This window comes from Sesamum indicum, linkage group LG4, assembly GCF_026168435.1.
Source record: "Sesamum indicum cultivar Baizhima isolate 11 linkage group LG4, ASM2616843v1, whole genome shotgun sequence".
Lineage (NCBI taxonomy): Eukaryota > Viridiplantae > Streptophyta > Magnoliopsida > Lamiales > Pedaliaceae > Sesamum > Sesamum indicum.
The window spans coordinates 14,569,521-14,581,862 of NC_142660.1; the positions used below are offsets into that span (position 1 = coordinate 14,569,521).

General features: G+C 38.5%; 4 protein-coding genes across 5 annotated transcripts; 1 reads left to right on the top strand and 3 right to left on the bottom strand.

Moving 5' to 3' along the window:
• Nucleotides 1-43: 43 nt before the first annotated feature.
• LOC105160769 (Tetratricopeptide repeat (TPR)-like superfamily protein) lies at nucleotides 44-4,580 on the bottom strand. The gene is made up of 2 exons (XM_011078248.3): nucleotides 4,240-4,580; nucleotides 44-3,016 (listed from the first exon to the last, which is right to left on the bottom strand). The coding sequence occupies exons 1-2, from the start codon at nucleotides 4,411-4,413 to the stop codon at nucleotides 818-820; spliced, it is 2,373 nt and encodes a 790-aa protein (XP_011076550.1). The 5' UTR covers nucleotides 4,414-4,580; the 3' UTR covers nucleotides 44-817.
• A 277-nt stretch (nucleotides 4,581-4,857) lies between these two features.
• LOC105160770 (ATP synthase subunit delta', mitochondrial) lies at nucleotides 4,858-7,424 on the top strand. The gene is made up of 2 exons (XM_011078249.3): nucleotides 4,858-5,225; nucleotides 6,781-7,424. The coding sequence occupies exons 1-2, from the start codon at nucleotides 4,959-4,961 to the stop codon at nucleotides 7,123-7,125; spliced, it is 612 nt and encodes a 203-aa protein (XP_011076551.2). The 5' UTR covers nucleotides 4,858-4,958; the 3' UTR covers nucleotides 7,126-7,424.
• Nucleotides 7,425-7,516: 92 nt separating this feature from the next.
• LOC105160771 (cell division cycle 20.2, cofactor of APC complex) lies at nucleotides 7,517-10,181 on the bottom strand. Of its 2 annotated transcripts, none has more exons than XM_011078250.3 (8): nucleotides 9,863-10,181; nucleotides 9,648-9,749; nucleotides 9,205-9,381; nucleotides 8,867-9,133; nucleotides 8,674-8,776; nucleotides 8,262-8,578; nucleotides 7,953-8,111; nucleotides 7,517-7,846 (listed from the first exon to the last, which is right to left on the bottom strand). In XM_011078250.3, exons 1-8 carry the CDS (start codon nucleotides 9,947-9,949, stop codon nucleotides 7,703-7,705), a joined length of 1,356 nt encoding a protein of 451 aa, XP_011076552.1. In that variant the 5' UTR covers nucleotides 9,950-10,181; the 3' UTR covers nucleotides 7,517-7,702. The 2 variants fall into 2 exon arrangements, 1 of the variants encoding a protein (XP_011076552.1); XR_016065309.1 differs by having other exon boundaries at nucleotides 7,709-7,846; nucleotides 8,258-8,578.
• Nucleotides 10,182-10,963: 782 nt separating this feature from the next.
• On the bottom strand, nucleotides 10,964-11,572 carry LOC105160772 (dirigent protein 1-like). Its single transcript, XM_011078251.2, has one exon. It carries the CDS (start codon nucleotides 11,570-11,572, stop codon nucleotides 10,964-10,966), a length of 609 nt encoding a protein of 202 aa, XP_011076553.2.
• Nucleotides 11,573-12,342: the final 770 nt, after the last annotated feature.

Here is a 12,342-nt window from a genome sequence, read left to right on the forward strand (position 1 = left end):
ACTAGGATAATCAACAAGTAAGAATCAGAATAACACCAACAAGAAATGAAAGAATGGATGAATAAGAGCATTAGCAAGAGAATTTTTTTTAAAGATCTGGAATGTGAACAGGGTATGCCCAAAGTGCTATTGAACATACTCTAACAACAAACTAAGCTCCCTTCAAGATCATCTCTTTAAGCCTTTGAGGCAGCTCAAAGGTTGTTGAATGTCCTTATCTAACAATTGTTAGTAAAAGCGAAATGCTTCTGATATCTGATGAGCTCTGCAGAGGCTGGTTGAAACTGCAGTTATAGTGCTGCAAAGTCTTCCATGTTCACAATATAACCCGTTTCATGAAGGCTTTTAACATGCTCAAATGCCCTATTCTGCATACTACCCCTGAACAACAGCCGATCTGTAACAGACCTTCTACTAGAGACTCATAAACCTTGACATCAGGCACAAAATCCCTCCTCAGCATCACGACTAAGAGCTTAAACTCAGCATTGAATGATATGGAGAAAACAGAGGCTCAAATTGGCGTAGATGCACACAGTGCTCTGAGTGCTGGTCTTACAGGTTAAGGGGCTATCACGGACAGACAAGGTTTCTCTTATCTGTCTTTCATGTCTGCTTGAGTTGAATCTTTTGGAACCAATTTATAGAAGCTGTTCTCCAGCCTGTTATGAAACAAGTGTCTCACCGACCCATTTCTGATGACCGTTTAGGCATCTCACCTGATACATACAGCTGCATATAGCATGATGGTTCGCACTTTGTGAAAAAAGGAGAACTTTTTCTAGCATCTGGACTGTGACCATGGTATATCCAAGTGCTATGGATCGAACATCCTCTTAGCAACAAACTCAGCTTCCTTCAACTTTCCTTCAGTTTCGAGAGCATTTTGTAACCCTTCGAGGCAGCTCAAAGGTTGACGAATGCCCATCTCTAACAATTCATAGTAAAGGTGAAATGCTTCTGATATCTTATGAGCTTTACAAAGGCTGGTTAAAACTGTGGTGCAAAGTGATGTATCAACATTCTGATCATTTTTTAGACTATATAACAGCAACTGACATGCCTCTGATAATTTCCTATCCTGGCAAAGGAAGAAAATCAAGTCTTCCATGTTCAGAATATACCCATTTTCGTAAAGACTTCTAACAAGCTGAAATGCCCTATTCTGCATACTACCCCTGAACAGCAGCCGGACAGCATCAGTTGAGAGATTCATATATGGTCTAATCTTTTTATCCAACATTAGCATCATCAAGTCTGCAGATTCATTAGCAGAACCAATTTCAATAAGTTCCATAAGAACACGATGAAATGTGGATGTCCTTGGCAGGTGGGAACTTTTCATCATCTTTACCAAAGTGTCATGGGCAAGGTTTGGTTCCCTGCTCTGTAACAAACCTTCTATTAGAGACTCATAAACCTCGACATCAAGCACAAAAGCCCTCCTCAGCATCAAGACTAAGAGCTTATACCCAGCCACAAAAGTCCCTTCTGTACAATGCCCCAATATCATAGTCTCAAAAGCATGAGGATCTTGTATCCCCCTTTTCATCAGCTGCCTGAACACTCTCTCAGCTTTCTTAGTTTTTCCGTTAGTGCATAAATACTCAAAGATAGGATTGTATGCTGCAGCAAGAGGTGTGGTGTTATCATTACGCAACAAAATTTCCTGCTCAAATAACTCATCTAGCAACTCTTCTGCCTTGTCAAATTTCTTCTTTTTGCACAAAGCGCGAATCAGCATGCTGTATGTAGCCGAATCCTGTTTGACATTCATCTCCTTCATCTTCTCAAAAACTTTTAATGCCTCATCCAAGTTCTCCTCGTTGCAGTGAGCATTCATCACCGTGTTAAACGTACAAGTATCCGGAACAAATCCCCTACCATCTACCTGACATTCCTCTAAAATCTCTTTTATCATGTCAAACTTTTGAGATGCACAAAGCCCTTGTATGATTGTATTACATGTAATTTCATTTGGCTTAATCCCGCTACTTACCATCTGCCTAAAGACATCCATTGCCTCATCAATCTCTTGCCTCCCACAAAACCCTCTAATCAAAGTGGTATAACTAACAACATTGGGCCTCAACTTCTCACATTTCTTGCTCATACCATTTACCACATTACGTGCAACATTCACCTTTCCTGCTCTACACAGCCCATCAACAATTGTATTGTATGTTATCAAATCCGGTTCGCATTCAAATCTCTCCATTTCCTTAAACATTCTAAATGCTTCATCAACCTTTGAGTTCATGCAAAACCCTCTTATCAAAATGTTAAATGTATATAAATCCGGCTTCACTCCATACGTTCTTAGCATTTCATCATACAACTCAAAAACCATAGCCACCCTACCCCTTTTAAGCAAAATCAAGAACAAACTATTAAATGTAACAGTGGAAGGTGAAATAACCATTGATTTCATAACCTTGAACACCTTCATGGATTCTTGAAAAAGGCCCGCATCACCATAGCTTCGAATTAAACTGTTGAAAAACTTGTCAGTCAGCGGAACCATATAGTTGGATTTTCTGGGTATGGAGAAGAGGAAATTTCGAGCCATGTTAAGGTTTCGGGCTCGGCCCAGAATTTCAAGCATCATGAAGTATGAGCGGTGGCTGTGGTTAAAACCCGAATCTTGGGCCCAGTTGAAGAAGCGAAGAGCTTCAGAAGGTGCTTTGATGAGGCGAAGGGTTTGAAAGAATGTTGTTTCAGAGAACGGACTGAGGTTGGAGAGGCACGATTCAACTCTGGCTGACCAGGGCTTGGTGTTGATGAGTTTGGCCATGGTTCGCGCTTTCCTGGTCGACTTTGCCCTTCGAACTGGGGTGTCCTCTCCAGTTGTAGTGGAGCTTGCAGAGGCGGTTGTGGGCTGTTCGGAGAATACATGTTTGAGACTTGAAGGGAAGAGTGAAGTGGAGTATGAGAGCTTCAATATAGCGACTCGAATACCAAAATTCGCCAAGAATTTGGTGCTGTGGATATGGTTTTTGAGACAACCCATCAAAACCTAAACATAAATCATACCATTAACATCAGTTTTGTATCACTACAAATTCACTCTCAGATCTATCAGTTCAGCAATAATTCAACTAGCGATAGCTACTGCATAACCCTAGTTTTCATAGAATAACATTTTAAACCAACTTGAAGTTCTAGCCCAGAATGTAAGTTTATTTGAAGAGAAGTAGAAATCAACAGGAAATAATAAGCAGGAGTTGCACTCATACAAAGAACTAAAAGTCAAAGACATATATATATTCAGGAAATGAATACAGGAGCACAAAAAACTCATTATCTGCAGCTCCTTACCCAAAAATGAAATAACTTCAACTATAAACCTCATCTCAAGATTTACTCAAGTACGAAGTGGAGAAACAAGAATCCATGTTGTGCTTCTTAAAGATACAAAATATCTAGCCTATCATGGAAAAGAAAAAAGAAAGAGGATTTAGTTCTTAAAAAGTTCATGTGGCTGGGGGTGAGGTCCCAGTCATGAATTAATAACAGAAAACCTATAGGAGGAAATTTGTAAGATGATTGGCATCTAAGCAAAAAACAAATAGAACGAAACCAAAAATCCTGATAACCTGCTTCTAGCATCCATTACATAAGAATTTGAGATTAAAAAAGTCATATTCAAGAATGAAAATTCATTCATATCCTCAATGATCATAGCATTCAACCTGCTTTCATAGTTTGCAGGACATGCAAAGGATTATACTAATTTATGTATTTTTCTTGCCAGACTTCCAGATAGCATCACTCAACCTAATTTCCCACATCAAGCATTGTAATCCAAGGGCTTGGGCTTTCTAACGGAGGGAAACATTGAAGAAGTACTAATTCCTAAGACTTACAGTAAAGACGGCATATTTAATTATTAACAGTTGCACCCAAATGATAATTCCTAAGACTCCATAGTCCAAAGAGAGAAAAGTGCTTGTTCGAAATAATGATAAACACCCCATCCCACCCCTACCGATACTTCAGATAAGAACTCATTTCTGCACCAACTTTTTTCCAACGAATTGTTCTCCATTGCCCAAAAGAAATAACCTATACAAACAAGTAGAGACAACCCGTCGAAGCCTAAACTTAAATCAGACCCCGAACATCAGTTTCGTATCAATACAAATTCATTGTACAATTAAATGGTAAAACCCCATATTTCCAGCAACAAGAACAAGAATTCCACTCTGGAGAAGAACCACAAATACGTGTAAGATTTACCTCTTTGGCGGATAAGACAGAATGATAAGGAAGAACTAGATTGACGGTAAGCTTCGATAGAATGGTGGATTGGGTTGGTGGACAGGAAGGCATGTAGGCGGAGGGGATTTCCGGTGGGTCCATATTCGGGATGAATTTCTTCCAAGCATCATTCAACTTGAAGTCGCCGGCCATCTCCACCGGGAGATTGCTGGCGGCTCATGGAGGCTGCGGAAGCTCCGCTGAGGGGGAATCTCGAACCCTGTCGCAACATTTTTAGGAGGTAGAGCAGTGTGTGTGTCTGTGGAGTTTGGTTTGGGGGGAAAAGAAGGGGAGAGCAGCGAATGAGTTTGCAATTTGTAATTCTCAAAACTATTTTCTAATTTAATTGTAAATAAATTTGTAAGATATTATTTTAAAAATTAAAATCAATTTTTTTTTTTTTAAAGATTATAGTTATTACTAATGTTGTTCACAAAAAAGAAAAAAGAAAAAAGAAAAAGATAATATTCATAGGTGGGCGCTAATTGGGTCAAAATAAAAAGTGGATGGGCTTTCTAAGGACCCAAATCTAATGGGCCTCAATTATTGATTAAAAGGCCCAACTTGATGAGGCCCTTTATAGCAATCCAGGTTCCCCAAATTGCAATCTCATTCTCACTCTCATTTCTTCATCCTCTTCTTTTCCCCCAAAACTCCACACCCACGCAGAGAAACACACACTGCTCTGCCTCCTCAGAATGTTGCGACAGGGTTCGAGATCCCTCCTCAGCCGAGCTTCCGCGGCCTCGATGATCTGGCGCCGCCAATTGTCCAGTGATCTCCCGGCGGAGACGGTCGGCGACTCCAAGTTCAATGATGCTTGGAAGAAATTGATCCCGAATATGGACCCACCAAAAACCCCCTCCGCATACATGTCACCCCGTCCACCAACCCCATCCACCATTCCATCGAAGCTTACCGTCAATCTAGTTCTTCCATATGAATCTGTCTTAGCCGCCAAAGAGGTAAATCTTGCACATATTAGTGGTTTTTCTCCAGAGTGAAATTCTCGATTTGTTGCTGGAAATATGGGTTGTACCATTTAATTTTGCAGTGATGGGAAACTGTTGTTGGGGGTCTGATTTATGTTTAGGTTTAATTTATGGACAGATTGTTTCTTTTAATATTTTGGGCAATGGAGAACAATTTGTTGAAAAAAATTGGTATCATATCTGAAGTATCGATGGGAGGGGGTGGGGTGGGTGCATTATTTGGAATGGGCTATTTTTCCTCGCTTTGGACTCTGGAGTTTTAGTAATTATCATTTCGGTGCAACTGTTGATAATTAAATATGACATCTTTATTATAAGTTTGAATTGCTTGAAATGGAGAATTTGGAGTTCTAGTGTATTTATGTTTTTGCAAACTCCATTAATAGGAATTAGTTACTTCTTAAATGTTGCCCTTCACTAGAAAGCCCAAGCCCTTGTGTTACAATGTTTGGGCTGTGTATGAATATTACCTCTGCTAAATGGATGTGGGAAAGATACATTTATTAGTATAATCCTTTGCATGTCCTGCAAACTATAAAAGCAGTTTGAATACTGTGGTCATTGAGGATATGAAAGAATTCGCATTCTTGAGTAGGAATTCTTTTAAATTCATATGTAATGGATGCTAGAACCAGGTTATCTGGATTTTTGGCTTTGTTCTATTTGTTATTTGCGTGGATGCCAATGATCTTGTAAATTTCCTCCTATATTTTTTCTGGAATTAATTCATGACTGGGACCTCACCTCCAGCCACATGCACTTTTTAGGACTCTAAATCCTCTTTCTTTTTTCTTTTCCATGATAGGCTAGATATTTTGTATCTTTAAGAAGCAAAAGGGATTCTTGTTTCTCCCCTTCTTGTAAATCTTACGAACTAGATATTTATATTCAGGTTTATAGTTGAAGTTATTTCATATTTAGGTAAGGAGCTGGAGACAATGCTTTTTTGCGCTCCTTTATTCATTTCCTTGATATATGTGTCTTTTACTTTTAGTTCTTTATAAGCGCAAAACTGCAACTCCTTCTACTCATTCTTTCCTGTTGGAATTTCTACTATTTCTACTGCCCTTCAAATAAACTCACTCTGGGCTAGGACTGCAAGATGGTTGAAGTTGTTATTCTATTAAAACTAGGGTTATGCAGTAGCTATCTCTAGTTGAATTATTGCTGACCTGAGAGACCTGAGTGCGTCTCTGTGAGCTTTTATTAATTTTCTATTTCTTGATCATATTGGGAAAATAGAGGTAGTTCAGTGGCATTTAACTTGATTGAAATCAAATGCTCGACCCTTTCAATTACTTAATTATTCATTTCACTTTGTCTCTGATCCATGAGTCCTGCCGTGGGTTCTTGAAAGATGCAGAAAGTTGAGTTTTGATTAAGTAATTGCTACAGTTCCTTCTAAATATTTTTATTTGCTTCTTCATTATTGTTGACTTAGCAAAGGAGAGACTGCAGGAGCTCCATATTGTTAAACTCTGAATTTTACTGATGCATGATCTTCTGTGTATCTCTCGTGTCTTTCCAGGTTGATATGGTCATTGTCCCAGCAACTACCGGACAAATGGGTGTTTTGCCTGGTCATGTAGCTACAATTGCGGAGCTAAAGCCTGGGATTTTATCAGTTCATGAAGGTAATGATATAACCAAATATTTTCTGAGCGGTGGGTTTGCTTTTGTCCATGCAAACTCTGTGGCGGATATAATTGCTGTTGAGGCCACGCCGCTGGACCAAATTGACCCAACTTTGGTTCAGAAAGGTCTTGCTGACTTCCAACAAAAGCTAAACTCAGCATCAACTGATGTGGAGAAAGCAGAGGCACAAATTGGCGTAGATGTACACAGTGCCCTCAATGCTGCTCTTACAGGTTAAGAGGCTACCATGGGCAGAAGTCTTAAAGGCACCCAAGGTTTCTCTTTTCCGTCTTTCATGTCTGCTTGAGTTGAATCTTTTTGTACCCATTTGCAGAAGCTGTTTTTCAGCTTGTTATGAAACAAGTGCCTCAATCCTGAGATGAAAGGATTCCTTGAATAAATATTATGACCAACTTGATGATGATTTTATTCAACTTGTGATTAGGTGCAAAATCGATATGTATTAATTTACTTGATGATAATTACCTTGACTCTTGTACTAAATGAACCTTGAAGCTTTTGTCTGGTTTCCTCAAATGCCTCTTTTATTCAATCATAGCAGATAGAATTCAACTAATGAATATTTATTTAACAAAGTTAAATTTTGATAAATTTATCTACAGATCTCATTTACTTCTCAAGGCTACATCATCAAATTTCTGCATTATTAAACCAAAATTACAGAAGCTATTTACAGATCTCACGGTAGTAACAGTTGCCTAGTTCATACACAAATGGAGACCGGAAAACTACATAAGATCTATGGATTCTTTACCAGAAAATTAGAAGGTTTGCTTGTTTTTTTTCATCGGGTGTCATCTTATTGGTGATGTCTTGAGAGACAAGAGACTTTCCAAGTATGAGATCCTTGAATTGCCATCGGATGCAGGACCAAATACCTCCCAGAAACGAAGCGTCTCGTCTTCTCCAGCTGAGACCACAGTTAAACCATCGGGACTCTGTGGACAAAGAATGAATGATATGGATCTTTAAAACATCCTGATACTGCACTCAACATACATTTCTTGTTACAGACCTTAAGTTTGCATAAACGTTAAATCAGACCTGGGATAGATGGAGAACTCTGGATCTATGATTCACTGATCCTCCTATTCTAGACATGGAAGGGTACCTCCACAAACATAGTTGGTTTTGACATTCAAAGCCGTACCCGTGGCCGCTTAATATCTCATTATGATGCCTGTTCCATTGCAGTCCGCATATCTGTTAACAGAACAATCAACTTATACATCACGTAAACTTCAAATATAAGCCAAAAATGAACAACGATCTCGGTTAATGCATTATATGTATCTATCTTTACACAACAACTATCCTTAGCGTAAGATCACTCTTCCAGAATCTATAACCTGCCTGTGATTTGGTCTCAATGCTATTGATGCAGACTCCCTTTTGAGTGTTCCATATCTTTAGAGACCCATCAGTCGAGCCGCCTCCAGTTGCCAGCATGTTGTAGTTGTAAGGACACCATGCAAGGGCCTTTACTGCAGCTCTATGATCATTAAGCCGGTACAAATGATGCATTGAACTCATCTTGCATGCATCCCATAAGCACACCAGATTGTCATTTGCACCACTCGCTAGTATGCTGCCTGTGTTCGACCATTTCAAACCACAAACTTCGCCTTTGTGCACCTTAATATAGCACACCATACTATTCCTCGCTCTCACTACGGAAAAACAACCCAAGAAAGACAGGGTATGCCTATTAATTCACTATTTAAGTCATGATAAACGATAGCCAAAGACGTGCCAACCTGATTACCATCATGATTTATAATCGCTCTATCACAACTTCCGGATGTTAATATGTTACCCTTCCATGAAATAGATCCAACCCGTTTCTGATGACCGTTAAGGCATCTCACCTGACACATAAAACTGAAATAAGTTACTTGATATACACACACATGCAACTCACTGTTTCTTGTTAAAACCACCAGATTGAGAATTCCTACAGGCTTGAGCGACTCAGCATCAAAGAGCTGTATTCTGGAGCACCTGTATCCCACTGCTAGCATTTTCGCGTCTTCTGACCAGGATACACTAGCAGGATAATCATTCTCAGTCGCCTCTGACAACAACTCAATCTTATGATTTTCTGCATTCCACAAGTATAATCTTGTGCCTAAAGCAACCGCTAGAACGTTTGTTTTCCCCCACTCCATAATGTTGAGATAGTAATCGTTCCTTATATTAGGCGCATCCAGAATACACGACTCACTCTGCATAAAGATTATTAAACAAGTGATTACAATATAAGGAAAAGCCAACCAAGATTTGCAAATCACATTACCTTAGGGAATCGTCTCAAGGGCTTACGAGTAAGGATCTCCTCATGGCTACGTCGCATCTCATCAGTTAGACGGCCTATTTTTCTACCTGATTTGGGGCTGCCCCTGAAAACCAGCATCTGGAATGGCCTCCCTTCTGCATCCAGTGTCAGATTGCCCAAATTCCGCTGATATTCAATCTGTAATGCCATAGATCAAGAAAACCAGCCCAATAATCACTCGACCAATATGCAAGAAAAAGATCATTGCCTCACATCTCTTCAACATTTTCCACTACTCTGACAACAAACTCCAAAAGAGAGAGAGAATTCAACAAGAATCATTTCTATCAACATTAGACACAATCCATACACATTTCTTCAAGAATATCAAATACCCACAAAAACTTCAACCCTCAAAGTCTCCACGATCAAAGAATCAAACAAGAAAATGAAAAGGGACCCACTGTCAACTTAGTCTTCTGGGGTCCTCTGTTGATCCTGTTTGTCAATACACCCTGGGCTTGATCAAGATCCATCAGGCTCCTATTCGGTATGAATCTATCCCCCTTAAACAGGAGAACACAAACAAATTATCATAATCAACCAAAAGCCCAGTACTTATCCGGGAAAGAATCTCAAGAAAATTCAAGAACAACTTCAAAAAAAGATAAATAAGTACCGGAAAATCATATTCCACCGGGCTGTCGTGGAGGCGAGTCGGAGAGTACCAATCGGATTGAAGTCTCCAATCGCATCCATCACCCATTGATAAACTAAAACCCTACAAAAGGGGGTAAAAAACGGAGAAAATCGTGTCGTTCAACTGTTCATGTGAGGTTTTGAATGAAAATGATGGATCGAATCTGTTCCACGTCTACATGAAAACAGGTGTGTTTTGATCTCTACTGCTGTTGGCGCCAAAATTCGGTGAGTGGATTTGTATTTTGTAGAATGGAAAAGTGGCCGTTGGAATCTGTCTAACCGTTCCCTTTTAGAAACACCACTCAACAATACTAGAATATATTACATTGACAATCGTGAAATTAAGCTAAAATATATAAATATTTTTTTATTTTTTGTAAAATTATAACAACATCCTCCAAAGGATATTAGTGTAATATTTTTCAAGAGTGTTTGTGTAATTTTTTGACTCTAAATAGGGGTTGTAGTTATAATTATAACTATAACTTCAGATGGTGTAATTACAATTTTGCAAAAAGCTGGGTATTTGTGTATTTTAGCCTAATATTAGGAAATGAGAATATAATTTATCCTATATAAAAAAAGGGGATCAAGTAATTAATATGGGTGAAATGGGAACATAACTATAATAATATATTTACGGATAAAAGATGACGTGGACTATTGAGATAAATAAATAATTATATTGATATTATGAATTTAGTGGTAGTGCAGCGTCACAAACTATCAATTGTGAGCCACACTGCAGCATATTAGTATAAACAAATTAGTTAATTAAAAATGTTATTATAAGCTAAGCATATTTCTTTAAATTAAGTTTTTTTCTCACAACATTACTATTATTTTTTAAACTCAAAAGTGATATTTAGTCAATTTATGTTTCATTTGCTGTAGCTAGTAAGAGAACAAGAAATTAAGTGTACTAATTCAAAAGTTGATGGAACTAAGTAAAAGATGACATGATTATTCATACATATATTATTGATGATTTAGATTGCTGATTGCTGATACCCCATGTCAAGGACCAGACCACATCGTTATTCGAAACAAAACACAGAACCAAACATAAAAGCTGTGCTCATCCTTCGCGACGGAAAATCAGAACATACTCGTCCACAATAATTCCACTGCCAAGATTGACTGTATAAGGAGCGGACAGAGCATAGCCTCGAGCCATGGTGAAGATTCCAGTACCACCAACTACGCTCAGCTCTCTGACCTTATCAAACACGGAGAATCGACCCTGAACACTGATCACTTCTCTAAATGGACCCCAATCGTTAAGAAAATGCAAGTTCACGCTCAAGGCAGGTTGATGTAAATCAGTAAACGTGCGCGTCCCCTGAAGTCGGCCAGCAGGTGAGTCCTCATCAGGCTCGAACGTCAACAGGTGATCGACCACTTGAGTTAGACCGAAAAACGTTGGTGGATCAGTGATATTGGATGTGGCCACGGGCCATGCAGTTCGATTTTCGCCACTTACTGTCTCGTGGACGTAGAAATGGATAACAAAATGGTCGTCAATATTCAGGTTCGAGAACCGATCTTGTACTGATTGAAATGATTTGGGAAGTTTGAGTCCAGTAGAGGCCCCTGCCCCTGGCATGGCTATGACACGGCCGTCGGCATGGGTCGCTAGACTCCCTAAGGTTGCTATTAGCATTAAGATTGTGAGAAGACTCCCCATTGCTCTCATTTTCATGTGTATTGTGAGAAGAGGTTTGTGTATTGATGAGGTTTGGAGGTTGAGGGATGGTCTTTTTGTAGATGAAGTTTGGAAGAGATAGGGAAGAATGTGCAATAGTAAAACAAAAGACATGTGGAAATTTTACACTAAAGCTTCATAAGCATTCAAGAAAGTGGTCCAAGCCCTTCTATGCTGTCTGGACCGGACATTTTGAATTCACATTTTTAATTTGCATGCTGTCTGGATCGGACTTTCTGATGTGTATATTGGAGGTAATAGAAGATGGAATAAATTCTATAAGAGAAAATTCAATCAGTTGGATTGGATATTTTATTTCGAATATTAGGATTTTTTTTTTATTTAACCTCTACTTACGATTTTTTTTTTATTTAACCTGTACATACTACGTGTACAAAGATTATGTCATGTTAGGAAAGATTTTAAACGTGGAAAATTGCATAAACCTCCTTGTATTTTCAAAATTTAGTTAAAAACTCCATGTACTAAAAGAATAGACAAAAAAACCCATGTACTTTCCAAAATGTTGCATATTTTCCCCTTCCGTTAGGTAAACCCTAACTGCGTTAATTTTTTGCTAAATTGATCGCTATACTCTTCTTATAGCAACTATTAATTTTTTAATGCAAAAAACAAATTAACTGTCCAGATCTTAAATAATTTAAATATATATTTTTTATTTATATATATTTATATATACATTATATATAACGTAATGTATTATTTCTCCGAAACCTTCTCATTATGATTCC

Coding starts and splice junctions, on each gene's coding strand:
- LOC105160769 (XM_011078248.3), bottom strand. CDS start 4,413: ATGGCCGGCGACTTCAAGTTGAATGATGCTTGGAAGAAATTCATCCCG. Junction 3,017..4,239: donor CTGTCTTATCCGCCAAAGAG/GTAAATCTTACA, acceptor ATTTATGTTTAG/GTTTTGATGGGTTGTCTCAA.
- LOC105160770 (XM_011078249.3), top strand. CDS start 4,959: ATGTTGCGACAGGGTTCGAGATCCCTCCTCAGCCGAGCTTCCGCGGCC. Junction 5,226..6,780: donor CTGTCTTAGCCGCCAAAGAG/GTAAATCTTGCA, acceptor GTGTCTTTCCAG/GTTGATATGGTCATTGTCCC.
- LOC105160771 (XM_011078250.3), bottom strand. CDS start 9,949: ATGGGTGATGGATGCGATTGGAGACTTCAATCCGATTGGTACTCTCCG. Junction 9,750..9,862: donor CGGTGGAATATGATTTTCCG/GTACTTATTTAT, acceptor CTCCTGTTTAAG/GGGGATAGATTCATACCGAA. Junction 8,579..8,673: donor AGCGATTATAAATCATGATG/GTAATCAGGTTG, acceptor GTTTTTCCGTAG/TGAGAGCGAGGAATAGTATG.
- LOC105160772 (XM_011078251.2), bottom strand. CDS start 11,572: ATGGGGAGTCTTCTCACAATCTTAATGCTAATAGCAACCTTAGGGAGT.